The 20,343-nt window shown below is 56.9% G+C and overlaps 1 protein-coding gene across 2 annotated transcripts in view; it reads left to right on the top strand.

The window, feature by feature from the left end:
• SIN3B (SIN3 transcription regulator family member B) overlaps nt 1–19,853 on the top strand; it is a 35,129-nt gene extending 15,276 nt beyond the window's left edge. Inside the window, exons 6-19 of one of the 2 annotated variants that reach the window (XM_081814971.1) lie at nt 2,393–2,515; nt 3,612–3,701; nt 4,186–4,304; nt 8,580–8,787; nt 9,616–9,732; nt 10,822–11,060; nt 11,788–11,971; nt 13,951–14,554; nt 14,710–14,879; nt 16,588–16,761; nt 17,023–17,115; nt 18,113–18,207; nt 18,437–18,641; nt 18,747–19,853. In XM_081814971.1, coding sequence (XP_081671097.1) covers nt 2,393–2,515; nt 3,612–3,701; nt 4,186–4,304; nt 8,580–8,787; nt 9,616–9,732; nt 10,822–11,060; nt 11,788–11,971; nt 13,951–14,554; nt 14,710–14,879; nt 16,588–16,761; nt 17,023–17,115; nt 18,113–18,207; nt 18,437–18,641; nt 18,747–18,977 — 2,652 coding nt within the window. In that variant the 3' untranslated portion in view covers nt 18,978–19,853. Of the gene's footprint in view, nt 1–2,392; nt 2,516–3,611; nt 3,702–4,185; nt 4,305–8,579; nt 8,788–9,057; nt 9,129–9,615; nt 9,733–10,821; nt 11,061–11,787; nt 11,972–13,950; nt 14,555–14,709; nt 14,880–16,587; nt 16,762–17,022; nt 17,116–18,112; nt 18,208–18,436; nt 18,642–18,746 lie in introns of those variants that run through there. The other variant, XM_081814972.1, reaches the window with a different exon arrangement.
• Nucleotides 19,854–20,343: the final 490 nt, after the last annotated feature.

The following is a 20,343-nucleotide window of genomic DNA, read 5'->3' as shown; positions in this document are numbered from 1 at the left end:
AGCCCCCGTCCTCTGATTGCTGTGGTTGCGGCTCCCCCTGCTGGGCACCACTCAGCACTTACGGAGCTGGACCCCGACAAAGCCAGCCCCGGAAAAATAAGCATCTCCCTCAGAAAGGCACCTGCCCACACAGTTTCTTGAAATAGCATTTTGTTACCAATTCAGCAGAGTTCATTGATTAGAGCATCTTGTACATTTCAAACGATTGAATCAATTCTTTAAAAATTATTAAAAACACCCACAAAGAATCTGTTGTATAATTTGATCTTTATCCTCACCGTCCTTTATGTTAAATTTTGAATTTTTATTAAAACAGCAGGAAAAAGAAACTAAAGATGAAATCTGATATTGTTCTAATTAAATGTGACCACTTGGCCTAAGTCAGAGTCGACAAACTTTTTTTTTTTTTTTTTTTGGTAAAGGGCCTGATAGTGTCTTAGGCTTTGCAGGCCAGTGGGTCTCTGTCACAAAGACTTGGCTGTGGGGTTATGGTGGGGAAAACAGCTTTGGATGGTATGGCAACCAGTGGGCATGGCTATGTGCCAATAAAACTTTATTTACAAAAACAGGCCGAGCATGGTGAGTATGCCCAAAGGGTCTTTGAGGGTCCATCTAACTGACACGGTCACAAATGGTGACATGTAACTATAAAAAGTAAGAACTGTCTGAAGTGTTAAGGAAACTGGGTGAGACTGGGCTTGCCTTCCAGCTGGGGGAGGCGTGGCTGGGCGAGCAGTGGGTCTCCCTGTGAGGGCCCTGGTCCCACTCAGCGCTCACGGTGTCACCTGGCCCCCTCCTTCAGGAGTTGCTGCTTGCACCTATTCTGGCATCTATAACAAGAAATAGCAGTTGAAGATGTTTCCACTTCGGGTTCTTAGAGTAGCTTTGAATCTTCAGAAAACTTCTCCAGAGAAGCGTAATCCCCTGAGGGCCAGGTTTTGCCTGTCGTTAAATGATAGGTCTTTAATATTATTGTTACAGTTATTGTCATACAAAAACCATGCGTGTTAATGAAAAAATCAAGCACTAGTTAGAACATAAGGCTTGAAAAGTAAACTTCTCCTTCCTTGTCTCAGTTTCCTGGTTGCTCTCTTCAGAGTTAGGTACTCACAAGTATCTTATACTATCTGTCTTTCCAGAAATTTCCTACACGGGGCAAACAAATGTTTATCCTAAAGAAAAACTAAATGGTATCCTGTTTGTTCTGCCCCTAGGGTTTTTTTCTTGTTCCTGTAAGAATGTATCAGGTCTGCCTGTCCCCAGACACAGAGCTAGCACACTGGTATCTGGTAGTTCCTGGCTGTTTTGTTTGGCTACACCACAGCTTACTCACCCAGCCCACACCTTGGGCCAGCAGTACTCCCTTCAGGTGGTGTCTCCACGTCCCAGGTCCGGTGATGGGGTGACTGCCAGGTACCTCCCTGTCCCAGCACACATCTTGCAGAGAACCCGAGGTCTGTCTGCCTTCCCCATGTCTGCTCAGCTTTCTGGCACATTCACATAAATGCAATCCTGAACTGTTCTTCCAGAACTGTTCCTCATAAATATTGCCAACACCCTGTAGATACCCCACTTGTGATGAGCGTTCCTATCTATTAAGCATAGAGCCTGGGAGGACCAGTGACGAGCCTGCCAGTGAGTGATGACACTCCTCAAGACCTGTTTTCCATTCATAGAAAAGAATATAGACTTGGCTGGAAGACCCCCCCCCCGCCCCCCGCCCCAGTAAGCTGGTGGCCGTCGGCTGTTTCTCGCTGCCAGGGCTTCGTGCGTGCCAGTCCCCTGCCTGAAATGCTTTCTCTTACTGTGGGGTGCACAAACATGCAGGCAGACCCCTGTTGTCAGTGGTCTGTTGGGTGAGCCCTGCACGCCAAAGCCCAACTCTCATGTCTCTCCACTGTGCCCTCCTTCACCTATCAGGACCGTCATCCATCACAGCCATGTTAAACTGTGATAATCTGGGTACCCGGGTCTCCCCTCTAATAAAACAAACAACATCTGGGCGCCTGGGTGGCTCAGTTGGTTAAGCGACTGCCTTCGGCTCAGGTCATGATCCTGGAGTCCCGGGATCGAGTCCCACATCGGGCTCCCTGCTCGGCGGGGAGTCTGCTTCTCCCTCTGACCCTCTTCCCTCTCGTGCTCTCTGTCTCTCATTCTCTCTCTCTCAAATAAATAAATAAAATCCTTTAAAAAAAAAACCCAAACAACATCTGAAGAGCTAGAGTTGCCTCGCATGCAGACGGGGCCCCCTGCTGGCCTGTGGCAGGCAGCATTCACTGGGGCCATGGGCTGAGCCCAAGGTGGTTCCACACACCCAGACACCAAGAGCCAGTACTGAGGGGCCCAGCTGTATCTCTCCAGCACTGATCACCTCTTGTGTTTGTGTTTGTAGTTCACAGGAAATGGGCCATGTGAAATGAACAGTGTCCAGAAGAGTGAACATGAGAAGAATCTGGAACACAGCAAAAAGCGCTCTCGGCCCTCGCTCCTCCGTCCAGTGTCTGCACCAGCCAAGGTAACCATCAGCTGTGCACATAGATGTCCACCTGTATGGACCCCCAGCAGCCGGGTCCTCTCTGTAGACGACCTAGGGAGCAGTGTGCCCAGGGCATGGGCAGGGAGTCTGGACCTTGGTCTCACTGGAATTCACCAGCTGTGGGACCTTAGGAGTTCCGCTCACCTCTAAGGTGGCTGTTCACTCATTACCTGTGGCTCACAGGATTGTTATGAGGAGTGTTACTTCTTCCTGTAGAAACAGGATGTACCGCTAGGTCCTCTCCTTTTCACCATGCTCTTTCATGGGCAGGCCACCATGTGCAGTTGTGCAGGTCGGTCACTGCACAAGAAGCCCCGTTGAGGAGTGAGAGGGGCTGAGATCCATCTCCTGTTGCACTCATCACCCATGATGGTGACTTTCTAATTCCATCATTTTTTGTGCATTTACTAGTTGGCTTTCTACTGTAAGGAAGAGCTTTTCCTTCGTCCCCATTTATTGGGCACCTACATCAGCAGGGACTCCGGGTTGTAATCTGTGACTTTTATTGTTCATCTTGGCATCTAAACTGTCTCAGATTTGGCCGATGGGGCCCCTTTGAGCTGGCTTCTGTGTCCTCTGGACATATCCCCCGCATTGGGAGATGGTTTTGTAGGGTCTTCGATGCCTCAAGCATGCAGCCAATTTCTGGGCTAAGTCCAGCTTAGACGCAAAACTCTTAACAGAGATTTAAAACTCAGGCTTCTCTAGGATCATCTTGTCTTCTTTCTATCCCCTTGCCACCCCGTTACAGCCCACAGGACAAAACAGGCAGGGGGAGAGGTTTCTGATACTACATCCCAGGATACATCTCCCTTGCTGTTCCAATTTTGTGATGCTCCCACCTATTACCAGAAGCCCTAAACTGCTGAAATTTAGAGCCCAGATCGTGGGTGGAGCAGCCTTCACTAGGCCACGGAGGCTGAGATGGGTGGTCCTGAGATTTCCTCCACAGGGGTCCTGGGCAGACCCCATCCAGCCCCTCGTGGCGGTTGCTGTCAGGGAGCTCAGCGCCGGCGACGCCCTAACTCTGACAAAGATGCCCAGAGCCTTCATAGCATGGAATTTCTCTCCACAGAAGAAAATGAAACTCCGAGGTACCAAAGACCTGTCCATTGCTGCCGTGGGGAAGTACGGCACCCTGCAGGAGTTTTCCTTCTTTGACAAGGTGAGCCGTCGAGGCTGGCCTCACCCAGCTCGGGTGTGCAGGATGGGACAGCCCGTGGGAAGGGAGCCGGTAGGCTGGGCAGCGGCTGGGGTAAGCTGGGGAGAAGGGGCCGCCACCCAGCTTCACACTGTGGGCAGTGGTGCAGGCAGAAGGTAGCAGAGCTCGGGACCCGTGCAGGTTTGAAGACACATGTTGGCCTCCCCGAAGCTGTGTGGCTTTTCTAAAGCCGGGGTAGTTATGGGGCTCCCGCCCAGGGTCAGTGACAGGAGCCAGCGAGCTGGCCCTGCGCGTGCATACCTTCTGAGCCGTGAATTAGTTGCCTGGAGCCCCTTGCCCTGCTGACCACAACTGGTCACTTGAGAGCACGTGCATTGGTGACTCCGTGCTCTCCTAGTGATGTCTGAGCTGAGGGAGGGGTGGGGTGGAGTGGGGAGTGCGGGTGGGGCCTGGCCCTCCAGGGCCCCCTCATTCCCTCTCCCCGCAGGTTCGCAGGGTGCTGAAGAGCCAGGAGGTCTACGAGAACTTCCTCCGCTGCATCGCGCTCTTCAACCAGGAGCTCGTGTCTGGCTCCGAGCTCCTCCAGCTCGTCAGCCCGTTTCTCGGGTGAGTGATACTTCCCGGGACCTCCGCGAGGCTGTGCATCCCTAAACTCTGTCCACCTTTCTGTTGCTTGTCGCTTTCGGGAAACAGTAAATGCTTTCTTTGATTTTTGTTTGTAAATTGCCATGGTGGTGGAGGTCATTCTAGATTGAGCCACAGTAGAGTGAGAAAGAACACAGACAGGTCCTGGGCCCTGTTCTCCCACGGCGACAACCAGGATGCTGACACTCGCACAGTCCACCCGTCTTGTCAGGTTTTCCCGCTTCGTGCACGCGTGTGCATGCGTATGTGTGTGCGTGCGTATGTACAGCTCCGTCACCTGCGAAGGCTCCTGTGGCCACCACAACAGTCAAGATACTGAGCGGCTTCGGAACCACAGGGATGCTTGTGTTGACCTGTGTTACCCACACCCACGTCCGTCCTCCTCCCCGCCCCGATCTTGGCCCCACACCCCTGGCAAACCCCTAATCTGCGCTCCAGCTCTAAAACTTACATAACAGAAGTGTTATGTAGGTGGAATTACATAGTACATAACCTTTGTGGATTGGGTTTTCTCCACCCAGTATAATCCTCTGGGGATTCACTTGATAAGTGCTTTTAAAAATTCTGCCAATCAGAAATTGCCAGGAAGAAGGAAATGGCCACTCGGCACCCCTGCCGGCCAGAGAGAAGCCCTGTTGGTGGGGTCAGCGGCCTGCTTTCGGCACAGGCTGCTGCAGATTGTGGGCAGAGATGGGCAGACTCTGGGGGCTGGGGCGGCCGCTGCCAGGGCAGGGGTTTTCTAGTAGGTGAATGCACATGCACAGTGCGCTTTAGGAGGGGAGTGGGCCGGCCCCAGCATTGCCTCCAGCTCATCAGCTCTGTCACGTCGGGCAAGTTTCTTAGACAGTCTGAGTCTTAGTTTTCCTGTTAGGAAATGGGGATTTCTAGAGGTACCACACACAGTTTCAGAGCGCTCCAGGTGGGCCCTACACTTAAGACCTTTTAAAATAGTGTCTGGGATGTGGCAAGTGCACATTGTATAATGACTATGTAGCGGCTTATTTAGCCCTAAAGTCATCCCCAGGGACAGGCGCTTCCTGAGCCCTTTACTATTAATTAAAAAAAGTTTTTTAAGTTTTCTTTTTAAATACAAAATGAAGCACAGATCCAGGAATCCGCATGATGGATGACTTGATGAATCATTTGTAGGCAAAGCCCCTTGTGCCCACCACCCAAGTCACCCGTGGACCTTCGCCAGCCCCCAGGAGCCCCTCCCTGGGCCATCCCATTGTGCTCCCTCCCCCCTCAAAAGTATCACTTGGGAGCGAGTGCCTCCCTACCCGAAGGATGGCGCAGGTACCGTCCAGTACACGGCTCGCTCTTGCCGCCTCGTCTGGGTTTTGTGTTAGAGCACGTCTGTGAGTCTCTTCCTCCCGCTTCATTCCCTGCTGTTTCTGTGGTGGCGCCCCCGCACCTGCAGCCCTTGCCTCCACGTCCCTCTGTCCATCAGGAGGCAGTGGTGTCCACATTCTTTCTGTGGCTCGATTCATTTATGGGTTCACTGGGGGTTGCAAAAGAGAGACCCTCAACAGCATTTTTCACCTTTCGGCGGCCCAGGGTAGATGCTTGATTTCTGCCTTTATTACAATGGCTGGTTGATGAGTCACATTCCTGTCTTACCAGGACCAATTAGGGACCAATTCTTTTTTTTTTTTCTTTCTTTCTTTTTATAAAGCATCATACGGGCTCATGGACACATTTGATGTGTTTCAATTTTTCTTTTTTAAGGTTTATTTATTTATTTATTTTAGAGAGGGACCCCAAGCGGGAGGGGCAGAGGGAGAGGGAGAGAGACTCAAGCAGGCTCGCCGCTGAGCATGGAGGCCAGCGCGGGGCTTGATCCCACGACCCCGAGATCACAGCCAGAGCTGAAACTAAGAGTCGGATGCCTGACTAATTGCACCACGCAGGCACCCCTGTTCCAGTCTATTTTAAAGATGAGGAGGCTGAGGCCCAGAGTGCATACCTCTCACTTCGCTCAGAGACGACTCTTCAAAGAGAGTTGCCGTGGTGATGGGTGGGTCTGGGGTGGCCCAGCCCAGAAGCTGGCCCTTCGCTCATCCTCTGCCCTCAGGACACGATGCTATCAGGCTGCGCTGCAGCATCCTTTTTTTTTTTTTTAATTTGGTATTTCTTGGATGTCTTTCAGTGTGAAATGTGAGTCTACATGATCATTGGTAGCGACTGTATACTGTTCCCTTACTTGTACGAATCGTGGTTTTCTCAGCAGGGTCTGTAATGAAGGGCGTTTGTCTCCGGGTTCTATAGTCAGTGCTAAGGTCATGCTCCATAGGTTGGGATACTCAGAGGTCAAGTTAGGGTCATCAGGCAGTGCTTCCTGAGATCCTGAGAGGATACACACGTCAGGGTGACCTTTTCACTTGGGTTCACTCTCCCAGGCTGGTAGGGATCTCTTTTTTTTTTTTTTTTTTAAGATTTTATTTATTTGAGAGAATGAGAGAGAGAGAGCATGACGGGGGGAGGGTCAGAGGGAGAAGCAGACTCCCTGCCAAGCAGGGAGCCTGATGTGGGACTCAATCCCGGGACTCCAGGATCATGACCTGAGCCGAAGGCAGTCGCTTAACCAGCTGAGCCACCCAGGCGCCCCCTGGTAGGGATCTCTTAACGAAAAATGGCCCAGAGCAGGATGGCGCTGTTACACAGCCTCGGCTAAACCGTGGCTGGCTTTTTATATGGACTTGAATTGCGTGCTCACTCCCACGGCAGTGTGTCTGTGAGCTCAGAATCCAGTGCTCTGGGTCTGGGTCCCGCTGCGGAGTGGGCGCTGTTACTGGAACGATGACGTGCTGTGGTGGGCGAGGGGCCCGCGGAGGCCTGGGCAGGGCGGGCATGCCCAGTTGGGTGCGTCACCAGCCCCAAGTCCGAATTGGGACCCTGCTTCCTACCAGCAGCATGTTGTTTGCAAAATGGCCAAACCTACTTCCTGCCATTGTTGGGGGCCGGGGGCGGGGAGGGATTAAGGGAGAAGAATGAAGGAGCTTGAAATTTGAGGTGCTGAACGGGTGGGCAGTGTTGGGTTGGGGCCCGCTGTTCCCATTTCCACGCACCGAGAGCAGTGCCGGAGAAGGGCCACGGGGATGTGCAATGAAGAACTGCAGCGGGCCTCTGCTCGCTCGCCTTGCTATGACACCTGGCTGGGCTAGCAGTCGCCCCGACAAGGCCTCTCTTGAGGTGTGAGCCTCGGTCTGGGTTTGCACGCCCAGGGGCAGCCAGGCACGGGGGCCCCGAGATCTGCCAGAGTCGGGGCAGGAGTGGGCTGTGTCGGAGTGACCGCTCCCCCTTCGGAGCATTCACGGTGGGCATTTGTCACGGCTGCAATGTCAGATGTCCTCCGCATGGGTTTTGTTGATGTCTTCCCTCCCTGCATTTCCGTGTGCTCGTGGGTTTTCATTGTGAGTGGAGTTGGCATGGGGTCCCTACAGTGGGGCACAGTGGACGGCCATCTCAGGAGGGGAGCGTGTGGTCCACGACAGAAGGGGGCTGCGGGGGGCAGGATGGCCGTGCCACCCGTCCAAGTACCTGCCTCCTTGTGGTCAGGTTTTTTTTTTTTTAAGATTGTTTTAAGTAATCTCTACACCCAACGTGGGGCTCGAACTCACAACCCCAAAATCAAGAGCTGCACGCTCCACCGACTGAGCCGGCCAGGCGCCCCTCGGTAGGATTTGGTACTCGTTTAATCACAGATCGTTTAATCACTTGTGAGATGGTGTCTGGGAGGGGATCCCCTCAGGTAGGACGACTCTGGAGCGAGGGTTGGCAGACGACCTGTCGGGGCCGAGGGGCGGTGCCGCTGAACTCGTGCTGGAGCAGCAGCAGGCTGCACCAAGCAAATGGACACAGTGGTGTACCAATAAAACTTTATTTGCAGGGACGGGCATGGGCAGCCTGGCAGTAGTTTACCGATCCCCAGCCTGATGCCCGGCCTTTTCCAGTTAAAGAACATCACTAGCCCCAGCTTCTGCCAATCCGAATTGTCTCTTCCAGCGTGTTCCAAGGCTCTCCTGTTAGTGTTGGGACCTGGCAGGTGACAGAAGGGCGGGAGGCAGATTTATTCACACATTTGAGGACATTACACACATCTGATGCTTGGTTCTGCCTCGGCCCTCCTCTCTGACCACCGTCAGGGGGCGTTTACAGGAGGCCATCCCAAAAGCACTAGGTCCCTCCCAGAAAGCCCCAGGGAGGCCAACTTACTGTTTGTCTTTATTTCTGAAGGAAATTTCCAGAACTCTTTGCACAGTTCAAGTCCTTCCTGGGGGTGAAAGAGCTGTCATTCGCCCCACCCATGAGCGACAGATCCGGGGATGGAATAAGCCGGGAAATTGACTACGCGTCTTGCAAGCGCATTGGATCCAGCTACCGAGCGCTCCCCAAAACCTACCAGCAGCCCAAGTGCAGTGGGAGGACGGCCATCTGCAAGGAGGTAGTGCTCCCTGGCGGCTCATGTCAGCTTACGTGGTGCATCACCCCCCACACCGCAAAAACACCCATCACCCCCATGTTTTACATGAAAACTGAGTGTCGGCCCCCTAAATATTGAATAACAAACGGTGCTGGGATGCGGCCAGACAAAATGCCTGAGCTGAGATGGTGGTTCCTTCCCCACTGGTAGCTTTGGCAAGCCGCAGAGCACGTGGCCTTGGCATTGGCTTTGGCATTCTCCTCCATCTAGATTTATGTGTATTTCTGCCAGGAGCCTGCTGTGTCCCAGGTTCACTGCCCTTGGTGTCTCTGTTTAGCCTGACCATGGAATACTTTTTCGAGGTTAGTAGACAGGCTGTTACTCTGTTTCCAGAATTCAAGAGTGCTTGCTGATTTCAGGATATATAGTCCAGGGGTCAACAAACTAAAATCTGGCCCTATGCCTGTGTTTGCAAATAAAGTTTTATTGGCACATAGACATGCTCATTCATTTACATAGTGCCTGTGGCTTCTTTATCAGGACAAAGGCAGAGTTCAGTCGTCCTGACAGATGGGCTGGCCCGCAAAACCTAAAATATTTATTATCTAGCCCTTTACAGAGAAAGTTTGCCAACCCCTGACATAGTACGATTTGTTTACTTGACCAAAGTCCTGTTTTCTCTTAAAACCACTTTAAAATTAAGGTTGCTATTTGTATGAGAAGATAATTTCCTGTAAAATGCGGATTACAATGTTACTTATCTCCATATCTTTTGTGCTGGGCGGCATAGTAAATGGTTCTGGCCACCGAGGCCTACCACCCTGGTCATAGCATTTCCTCTTGGTGCAGGTGCTGAATGACACCTGGGTCTCCTTCCCCTCCTGGTCAGAGGACTCCACTTTCGTCAGCTCCAAGAAGACCCCCTACGAAGAGCAGCTGCACCGCTGTGAGGATGAGCGTTTTGAGGTGTGTGTGCTGGTGTTGCTGGGATCAGGGAGGCGTGGAGTGCGAGCGAGCCTGTACCCCCTTCTCCACTTTGTCTTTTTCTCCCTCCTGATCCTCCCTCGCACCCTCCCCAGTCTCCTTTCGAGTATCTGGGATTCCAGCACTTTCCAGCAGGGGGCAGCACCCAAAAGTGTCCCTTTTCTGCCTTGCTGGCTTTTAGGCTGGCTAGGCAGTGGTGCTGTTTCTTTCGATTTTAAATACATATATTTATTTAAATTTAATTAACTAATTCAAGTTACCTTAATTTTTTTCATTGGAATGCTTATTGAGATCGTTGTATATTTATATGCAGCAAGTGAACCCGGACACCCTTCTCCCAGCGGTCACAGCTTGTAAAATCGTGGGCACAGTGTCTCAGCCAGGAGGTTGCCATTGACTCACCCTGAGATCTTACTCACATCTCCATAGTTGAACTTGTGTTTGTGTGTGTGTGCACGTGTTCGCGTGTGTGTGGTGCGTGTGTGCGCGTGTGGGTGTTCTCCACCGCTCCCCCACCCCTGGGATCCCTCCTGCCGCCCTTGATGGACCTCCCCACCTCCCTCCCGACCCCTGGCAACCACTCACTTACCCTCCAGCTCTGTCACTTTGTCATAAGTGGAATCACACAGTGTGTTCCTTTGGGGGTTGGCTCCCCATCAGCACGTGCCCTGGAGAGTCTTCCCCAGGGCTGTGAGTACCGCGAGTCCTCCCTTATTGCCGCTGTTGCCCGTGAAGTGGGTCCGCCCAGGGACCGTTTCCCTCCTCAGATGGGTCCACCTGTGTTCTAGCCACTGGATGTTCGTGCAGTGGGAAGGGGCCCACAAGTCTTCTTTAGTGGGCGTCTGGCTTGCACCATTGCCAGGGTCGGACCCCAGCCCCGTAACCAGCCGTTCTTGCTCTGGCCCCTGGAGACGCTTCAGGGCCTCCACGGCCTGGCATCCATCATCCCCCCACCCACCCCCGAGACACAGAAGTTGATCAGTTCTGTCTACACATCTCTTCTGCCGACCCAGGCCAGTCCCCAGGGCCCCGCTGCCCCCCGACAGCCGGCCCCTGCCTTCCTTTCCATAGTTAGATGTCGTCCTGGAGACCAACCTGGCCACGATCCGCGTGTTGGAAAGTGTGCAGAAGAAGCTCTCGCGGATGGCACCTGAAGATCAGGAGAAGTTCCGGCTGGATGACTGTCTGGGGGGCACGTCGGAGGTGATCCAGCGCCGCGCCATCCACCGTATTTACGGCGACAAGGCTCCAGAGATCATCGAGAGCCTCAAGAAAAACCCCGTCACTGCCGTCCCCGTCGTCCTGAAAAGGTGTCCTCCAGATTCTGGCTGCCCCACCTGCCGCAGGCGGTCCCCAGGGAGCTCATTAGTGCTGTTTGTCACCAGTGTGATCGGGAGGGGGTCCCCGGGGCCTCGGGCTGGCTTAGTGCGGTTTCCAGTCTTTCTTCATCGCCTGTTCTACTCCTGAGAGAAAAGCACAACTGAACAATTGTCTGTGTCCTTCTAGAACTTCCCACCATGCACGTAATCCTATCTAAACATGAAAAGTTACTATTTTAAAGCACAAATAGGACCGCCCTAGCTTGTCTTTTACTTAGCAGTACGTTCTGGGACCCTTTTTGTGCTAGTGAACAGGTATTAATTATTAAGTGGCTGCCCTTGACCACATGCTGTGCTCAGCCCTGGGGTTGTAGAGCTGAGCCAGGCTGACATAGTCCCTTCTTGTGGGGCTTGCAGTCAAGCGAGTGAGCCCCGTGGTTGATCCAGCACCTACCCAGAGTGTGGGCAGTGCCATGGCCCGGGGCAGGGAGGAGGTGTTGGGGCAGCAGTATTTTGAGAAACTGTAAAACCAGCCACATTGGTTCTACAGAGCCATTGCTCCCTCCCGTCCTCTTTTCTTCAGCACAGAACCCATGGCCCAGGCCGGGAGCCGGCTTCCCGAGTTTGGAATGCACTCGGCAGGGCCTGTGGATGGATGACAGGCTGCCCATGGTGGGTGCCGGGGTTGTCCCCATGCTGAGCCCCTTTGACCCTGCAGGCTGAAGGCCAAGGAGGAGGAGTGGCGGGAGGCCCAGCAGGGCTTCAACAAGATCTGGCGGGAGCAGTACGAGAAGGCATATCTCAAGTCCCTGGACCATCAGGCCGTAAACTTCAAACAGAACGACACCAAGGCCCTTCGCTCCAAGAGCTTACTCAACGAGATCGAGAGCGTCTATGACGAGGTGAGGCCCTCTGTGCAGGGCTGAGCGGGCAAGGGGTCCCGGCTCCACCTCCAGCTCTCCCAGTCTCAGGCAGGCTGCCGGCTCTCTGTGCCTCTGTTTCCCCAGCAACCCTCTTGCAGGGCTGTGTAGGGGTGGAGGGGATGTTTCTGTGACAGACTAGAATGGGTTCAGGGGGAGGATTGTAGCGGTTCCGCCGTGGCTGGCAGGGGACTCTCGCCTCCCCGCTTACCCCCGGGGCCTCGATGGACCTTCCTTCAGGTGACCTCAGCTCTCCTGTCTCTGCTGCCAGCTGTGTGCCTGGCGCAGGTAGACCCTGAGAAGGAACATTCCATCTGTCTCATGCTCACAGACCTTACGATGCGGTACCATTGTCCTGGTTTTAGCAGCGATGAAACCAAGGCACGAGAGGTGGCCATTTGCCGAGGCCGGTCACAGGCGACCAGGGCTCTGGGCCCTAGGTCTCTGCCTCTAGCCACTGCCCTATGCCTTCTTGCCAACTTTGGCACAGTCAGGCTCATGGGGCCTTCACCACAGACCTGAGGCAGGGCTGGGGCCAGGCTTCAAGGATTTAGGCATCGAAAAATGCGTGCAGGGAGTGAGCTACTTGCAAGGGCCTGTGATAGGAAGCTCCTTCCCTCCTGCCTCCCTGCCCTGGGCCACCCTCGGCCCCGCAGGGCCCACCTGCAGCTAGTCAGCTTCCTCACTTGAATCCTCGAGTCGGTGGTCCAAGCCTGAGAGCGCCACCCCCACTCCCCCAAATAGGGTCCGTGGGACACCGTCAGAATGAGAGTTGATGAGGTGACTCATGAGGCCCACCACGGTCACCGCTGAGTTCCTTCGCTCTTGCCCTAGGGGCCAAGAGGAAAGGACAGGGCACTGTTTGGGGCCAGAGGTCGGCCCACCAGCCTCGTGAGCTCTGCATGTGCAAGCCCTTCGTGCATAGGGAGGTTGGCCCCTCGTGGTTGGGTGTTAGCAGAGCACAGTTCTGTATTCCGTGCCTCGGAACTTGCCCCAGGGAAAGGACTTGAAAAGATTTTTGAGGGCGTCTGTGGCACAAATGAGATCGGGACTCACAAAGCAGTAGCAGAAAGGTCACGCCAGAGCCAGGCACTGGGCACACCAGCTCTCAGGACTCCTCCCTGTGGGGGGAAGGCGGTCTCGGGCTGTGGCAGAATTCAGTGGCACTTGGGGAGCACGACCTCTGGTGGAAAGAGATAGGAGTCGCCCACCCCAGAAAGCCAAGGCCCTGGCCCTGCACCTGTTGTCTGTAAGTCACTCCTTCCATGGCTGTTCGAGGAGCCCCCTCAGTGCTGTACTGCAGGCTGGTCACTGAGAGGTGAGAGAGACCCGGCCCTGCCCCTGGGAGCTCCCCACCTGCAGGGACGGCATCCACGCTCACTTTTCCGAGAGCCTGGGTGTGTGTCAGCCTTGGTGCCTGGTACCTGGTGCTGGGCATCGGTGCCACCCGGGAGAGCACGTCGTCGGGCCTGACCTCAGCAGGCAGTTCAAGGCAGTCTGGAGGGAATATGATCATCTACAGGTTCGCAGGAAGCAGTCACGAGCTGGATAAAGACTGAGCAGGGGCTGTGGCTTTCCAGGGCCAGGGAGCAGAGGGGCATGTGCAAAGGTCCCGCACACAGCAGGAGGGAGCTCAGCACCCCTGAAGCATTGAAAGAGGCCAGGTGTGGGGGGGCTGCAGGACGACATGCCAGGGACTGTGGTCCTGTCATGAGCAGTGCAGGAAGGCCTAGGGGGGTGTGATAGGGCTGACCATGCTCCTGTAGGTCAAATCATTCTAGACCCAGAGAGGATAGTGGTCGGAGTAGGCTGGGGAACGGGACCAGGCAGGTGGGAGGTGCTGGGCTGCACCCGGACCAGAGTGTGATGCCTTTAGAGCCCTGTGGCCCTGGCCCCATCCCCCCCATCTTGGACTTCTCCCAGCTGGTCACTTCCTGCCTAATGGCCCCCTGTCCCCACAGCACCAGGAGCAGCACTCCGAGGGCCGTAGCGCCCCCTCCAGCGAGCCACACCTCATCTTCGTGTATGAGGACAGGCAGATCCTGGAGGACGCGGCCGCCCTCATCAGCTACTACGTGAAGCGGCAGCCAGCCATCCAGAAGGAGGACCAGGGCACCATCCACCAGCTGGTGCACCAGTTCGTGCCCAGCCTCTTCTTCTCCCAGCAGCTGGACCTGGGCGCGTCCGAGGACTCTGCCGATGAGGGCCGGGGGAGCCCCCAGGGCCAGAGCGCCGACCCCGGTGACCGGAAGAAGCCAGCGCCGGGGCCGCAGAGCAGCCCCTCAGAGGAGAAGGGGGCCGTAGGCGAGCCGCCGGCCGCCGAGCAACCGCCACAGCAGCACAAGCCCCTGGACGACGTGTACAGCCTCTTCTTCGCCAACAACAACTGGTACTTCTTCCTGCGCCTCCACCAGACCCTGTGCTCCAGGCTGCTGAAGATCTACCGCCAGGCGCAGAAGCAGCTCCTGGAGTACCGGACCGAGAAGGAGCGGGAGAAGCTGCTCTGTGAGGGCCGCCGTGAGAAGGGCAATGACCCCGCCATGGAGCTGCGGCTGAAGCAGCCGAGTAAGGCCTGGGGCCCCCAGGGGTGCTACACGGGTGCTCCCCTACCCCCGCCGGGCGGGGACGCGGGCGGCTCGTCAGGGCCGGTAGGAGGAAGCCTGTGGCGGGAGGGCCGCGTGAGTGTCTGGCCCTGGGTGATGGCTGTCCCCGCCCCTCAGGTGAGGTGGAGCTGGAGGAGTACTACCCGGCCTTCCTGGACATGGTGCGGAGCCTGCTGGAGGGCAGCATCGACCCCACGCAGTACGAGGACACGCTGCGCGAGATGTTTACCATCCACGCCTATGTGGGCTTCACCATGGACAAGCTGGTGCAGAGCATCGCCAGGCAGGTGAGCGTGCGCTGGGCGGCCTCAAGCCCCTTGGGAGAGGCCCTGCCTTCATCCCCAGGGTCAGCACCTTCCTTTTGTTCTTATGGAGGTAGGATTCACGTAACACAGAATTCACCGACATCACGTGAACAGAGCAGTGGCAGTGAGTGGACCACATTGGTTCATCCACTCGCCTGCGGATGGGCGTGTGGCTCGTTGCCACCTTTTGGCGATTGTATAAGGACTCATTTGATTCCTTGTCCGCACACCTTTCTTGAGGGTAGCGACACGTGAGGAACCACGACCCGCTCCTCCTGGAGGGAGACTGTCGGCCAGTTACCCGCATCGCTGAGAATAGCAAAAAAGACACGACAGCTGAGTGTCCATGAGAGAAAGTCAGGCACGTGAATCAGTCACGTTATTATAAACAGCAAAACCCCAGATGAGGCAGATGTGGTCCTGGGATGTAAGTCCTGCTCAGTTACCACCAGAATTATTGTTGTTCAGCTTGACTTGGTTTCCTGTTTGCCCAGGAAGGCTATTCGCCGGAAAGCAAAAAAGCCGAGGAAAGAATAGTGTCCTGACCCTCCCACCCAGATACGGTTGCTAGAAATGGCATTTCTTTTCAGGCTTTACAAACTTCTCCTTGAGGCAAAAACACCCCCAGAAGCGTGCCCAGATCCGAAGCGTGCAGCTTGGTGGGTCTTCCGGACAGCCTCAGCCCTGCCTCCTTTCAGCCCTCCCCACGGGCAGGCACCCGCGGCCTGGCCTCTGGCACGGGGACAGCCCCCGGTGTTTAGGCCGTTACAGGGCTGGGCATGCGTCCCGGGGCTGGCTGTCCAGTCTGCCCCCAGTGGGCCCCCGTTCTGGGGACAGCAGGCTCGTCTGTAGCACCCAGAGGGTTGGACCAGATCGGACGCTCTGATGAATGTTGTTGTTTTTTTTTTTTATTCCCCTTTCCACAAATGTCTCCTGTAGAACTCGTTTTTTTGTTTTGTTTTGTTTTGTTTAAAAAGGAGCTAGAAAAACGGGGGTATTTAGCTCAAGTCCTGGTAGGGGCCAGGACCCCTCGCCCCGAGCTCCCCACTTTCCAGCGGGCTGGATGCTCTCGAGGCCCTCCGTGCCTCCGTCGGCAGCCTGCGGGGCCCTGTCGGTGCTCTTTGCCTCTTCTTCCTTGTTTGATCAGCATTTCTTCTTTTCAGTAACAGCGGCCGGTGTTTACTGGGACCTTGCCGTGTGCCAGGCACCGTGTGAGATTGACGTGTGGCCACATGTTGTATTTATTCAACAAAGCAGCGGCGGGGAAGGCCCCGAGACTGCGGAAGCCTGTCCAGGGCGCCGCCGCCAGCTGCTTCCCTTACCCCTCTCTTCCTGCACCTGCGGGTTTTAAGTCCATTTGTAGGGATTACAAGACTTAATTGTGTTGATAGTAGAACACTTAGGGAAAATTACCTGCCACGGCACCACCTTGGGATAGTCCCCGCCCCCATTTTGGGGACTTCTCCTTCGGTCCTTTTTCTGCGCGTTCCTCACGCCCAGGCTGGGCTGGTTTCCCATCCGGTCCGGGGCCTCCTGTCCCCAGCTCAGTGGCCGCCCAGCACGGCCCGGCGGACCCCGGCCTCCGGGCCACCTCATGGACTTGGCGGACCTCCTCCCTGGGCGGCAGCTGTGCCTCACCCTTCCCCGGGGGGCGGCCTGCTGGGCGCCCACTGGCTCTCCCTCCCCGCAGCTGCACCACCTCGTGAGTGACGACGTCTGTCTGAAGGTGGTGGAGCTCTACTTGAACGAGAAGAAGCGGGGTGCCGCGGGGGGGAACCTGTCCTCTCGCTGCGTGCGTGCTGCCAGGGAGACCAGCTACCAGTGGAAGGCCGAGCGGTGCATGGCCGATGAGAACTGCTTCAAGGTAAGGTGGGGGCCGCGCTCTGTCCCCCACGAGGCCGGGGCTGCGAGGAGGGGCGCCCGCAACGGGGAGGGGGGAGGACCGGCGGCTTTGCTGGGGCGCGGGAGGAGCGCTGGGGCCGGGCCTTGACGTGGCTGCCAGCCTGCCTGATAACCACACACTCTTACTGGGCCCTGGAGGCCGGGGAAGGCAGTCATAGGCGCCCTTTCAGTCTCGCCTGGGCCCTCCCCGTGGCCTCAGCTGCTCGTCCCCCTTCTTCCCTAGGTGATGTTCCTCCAACGCAAAGGGCAGGTGATCATGACCATCGAGCTTCTAGACACCGAGGAGGCGCAGACAGAGGACCCCGTGGAGGTCCAGGTGAGAACCTCAGCCCCGTGCTCTGCACCTTGAACCCGCCGTCCCACGGGCAGCATTGTGGGCGCCCCTGCCACAAGCCCTGGGCACACACTGGCCAAGCACAGGCTGCCAAATGTCCACCCAGAGAAGCCTCACTTGCAGCCCGAATGCTGTCCTTGGAAGCCTGAGGGGGAGCCAATGGGGGTGTCCCAGGGCAGGAGGCCATGTGAGAGCCGGGCCGCCCTCCCCGCACAACCCTGTTCTGGCTCCTCCCACCTGCCGCCAACACTGTGATGCCCCACTTGGGCCTGCGCTCAGCATGGTCACTGAGACCCTGGGGCGCATGAGCCTGCGCTCCCTGTGCACAAAGCCCAGAGCCCTGGTCCGCACTCCAGGATGCACGTTCCACCTGGGGTCCTGGGGCCTGTAAGCCCCCAGCCGGCTTCACAGGGTCAGGCCCCCCCCGCCACCACAGCCAGCCGGGGGGCTCCCTCACTGCATCCTTTCCTGCGTGCTTCGGGGGTCTGCACATCCTGCCCCTTCCGGAAGTTTCCAGCAAATGTGGTTTGGTTAGGCTTGAGTCTGGAGGAGCCTCTGGCTTTTAGAGGGTGGCGAGCAGATGAAGCGTCACGGGACACTGCAGGCCGTGCCCACCCCAGCCCCAGGCGGCCCCTGCAAGCCCTGCCTTCTGCTCATCCCCAACTCCTCCCTGGCCTTGCCCTACTGCGTGTGTCTTGATGTCGTTCCTGCTCCCCAGACCCGGCGCTCCTCTGTGTGAGGGCCCGGTTCCCCGTGTGAGCTTGTATGTGACGGACAGAGAGGATGGGACATGGCCGGGATTTATCCACGTGAGCATGAAGTGCCACAGCTGTTGAACTCATGGCTCTAGACGAGTGCTCCATCCAGAGCCGCCGTCTGGTGGCTTCCGTCATGCGTCCGCTCCTCACTAGCTGCCATCCTCCTAATGCTTTGGGGGGTGGGGATGAAAACACAGGCCTGCCTCCCTCTGGCCCCACAGCATCTGGCTCGGTACGTGGAGCAGTACGTGGGGACCGAGGGGGCGTCCAGCTCGCCCACCGAGGGCTTCCTCCTGAAGCCCGTGTTCCTGCAGAGGTAAGAGGACCCACAGATGCGCTTCCTTCTGCGTGGGCCCAGGGAGGCCCCTCCTGCCGCGGGCAGCACCGGGCCCTGCCTGGGTTTCACGTGTTGCTGGTGGGAGGGGTTGGGTGGTGGTTTCTACTGCTTCCGTTTGCATTTCTCCAACCCCGGGGAAGTCGGATGCCTTCCCGACCTTAAGCGCCCGGAGGATTTCCCAGTCTGCAGATCCTCTTCTCACCCCCAGGAACCTCAAGAAGTTCCGCAGGTGGCAGTGTGAGCAGGTGCGCGCCCTGCGTGGCGAGGCCAAGAGCTCCTGGAAGCGGCTGGTCGGGGTGGAGAGCGCCTGCAACGTGGACTGCCGCTTCAAGCTGAGCACCCACAAGATGATGTTCATCGTCAACTCTGAGGACTACATGTACCGCCGCGGGACCCTCTGCCGGGCCAAGCAGGTGCCCCTCCCCGCCCACGGCCGTCTGGGAGGGGTGCGCCCCCGGGCTCCGGGCCCCGGCCGTCTGGGGCCACCCTGACTCTGCACCCCTGCCCCCCCCCCACAGGTACAGCCCCTGGTCCTGCTGCGCCACCACCAGCACTTCGAGGAGTGGCACGGCCGCTGGCTGGAGGACAACGTGACGGTGGAGGCGGCCGGCCTGGTGCAGGACTGGCTGATGGGCGAGGAGGACGAGGACATGGTGCCCTGCAAGACGCTCTGCGAGACCGCGCACGTGCACGGGCTGCCGGTGACCCGCTACCGAGTGCAGTACAGCCGCCGCCCGGCCTCGCCCTGACTCCGTCCGCGGCCGCCTCGGCCCGGAGCTGCGCCGAGCGAGCTCACGAACGGCCTGAGGGGAGCGGAGCGTCCCCCAGCCTTGCTGCTACAGGCCGCGAGCGCCCGAGAGCGGTGGGGTTGTGTTGGCCTGTGGCCCCGTGCTGCCATCCCTTTCGGCTTCCCTGCTTCCTTTGGGCCCGTCCTGTGCCAAACCTGAGTCCTTCCTGCCCTTGAACTCGGGGGGCTCGCTCCCTGCTGGAAGGGGGAGGATCCACACGCGAGCCCAGGAGCAAGTGATTGCCTTTATGCACCTGCTGGGCCGCTTCCGTCACACGTGCCAAATCCCCAGGCGGGGGCACCACCGGTCCTTTTGTGCATACGGAGTCTGGAAAAGTCCGTGATGAACCGTAGGGGGGCGTGTGTTGGGGTTCAGGAGACCCCAGCATCGAAGGAGTCGGGCCGGGGTGGAGCTGCTTGAAAAGCGCGTCCTTCCTGAATGGTTCTTTTGAAAGCTTCCAGAAACTTCCCGAGCTGGGCCGTGCCTGCATCTGGTAGTCGGGGCCCGGGCTAGGCCCAGCTGATGCTTGGGGTCCTTGGTCACTTTGAAAGCAGGAGGAGCCCTTTCAGCCAAACTGTTGAGATTCTGCTTTGTCAAGATGTAAAGTGGGTGGGCAGCACCAGAACTGTCGAGAAGACCACACTCTGGAAAAAATGAGACTCCTAACCCTGTATTGACCTGGCAGCCGCACTTGGAGCTCTCAAAGGGAGGGGGCTCAGCCCGAGACTCCCGCTGAGCTCACGCGGCCCCACACTGGGAGGGCCCAGCGGTGCGGCCGTGTACCTAAGAAGGACATTCTAGAAAAATATATATATGCACACACATATTTATTCGTAAGCTCTCTTAGTGGTTGTAACTTCTGCAACAGCCAAGTCCCACGGTTCCTTGGGCAGTGAGAGCCGCCTTCGTGGGACTCTGCAGACCTGCCCTTGACATTGCCCTTCCTACAGCCACCGCCTGGACGGGGTATGGGCGTGAGGGGCTGAGGCAACTGTCCTACAGAGGTGTGCAAGGTTTTCTGTGCCAAGAATGCCAAGCAGTTCGGGCCGGGGACCAGGTCTTTAGAATACTTGCACCCTGAGAAGCCCTGGCCGGGCTCCTGGCACCATCAGAAGGGGATCGACCAACAGCAGGGCCCAGAACCATCCCCGTGTGCAGCCTCCCTTCTGCCCAGCGGCAGCCCTCACCCTCCCAAAACTGAGCTGTGCCAAATCCGCGGTTCTGGGAAGTGGAGACATGTTTCTAGAAGTTTTCTAGGAGTTACCTGTGGAACTCAAGGTTTGCAAAGCCTTTGACTCGGAGTCTGGGCGATTCCAGGGCCAGTGTG

This window comes from Leptonychotes weddellii, chromosome 1 (genome assembly GCF_054177405.1).
Source record: "Leptonychotes weddellii isolate Sample4059 chromosome 1, ASM5417740v2, whole genome shotgun sequence".
In the NCBI taxonomy this organism is placed as follows: domain Eukaryota; kingdom Metazoa; phylum Chordata; class Mammalia; order Carnivora; family Phocidae; genus Leptonychotes; species Leptonychotes weddellii.
Note: the sequence above shows the minus strand (reverse complement) of the source record. Positions and strands in the feature narration are given on the sequence as shown.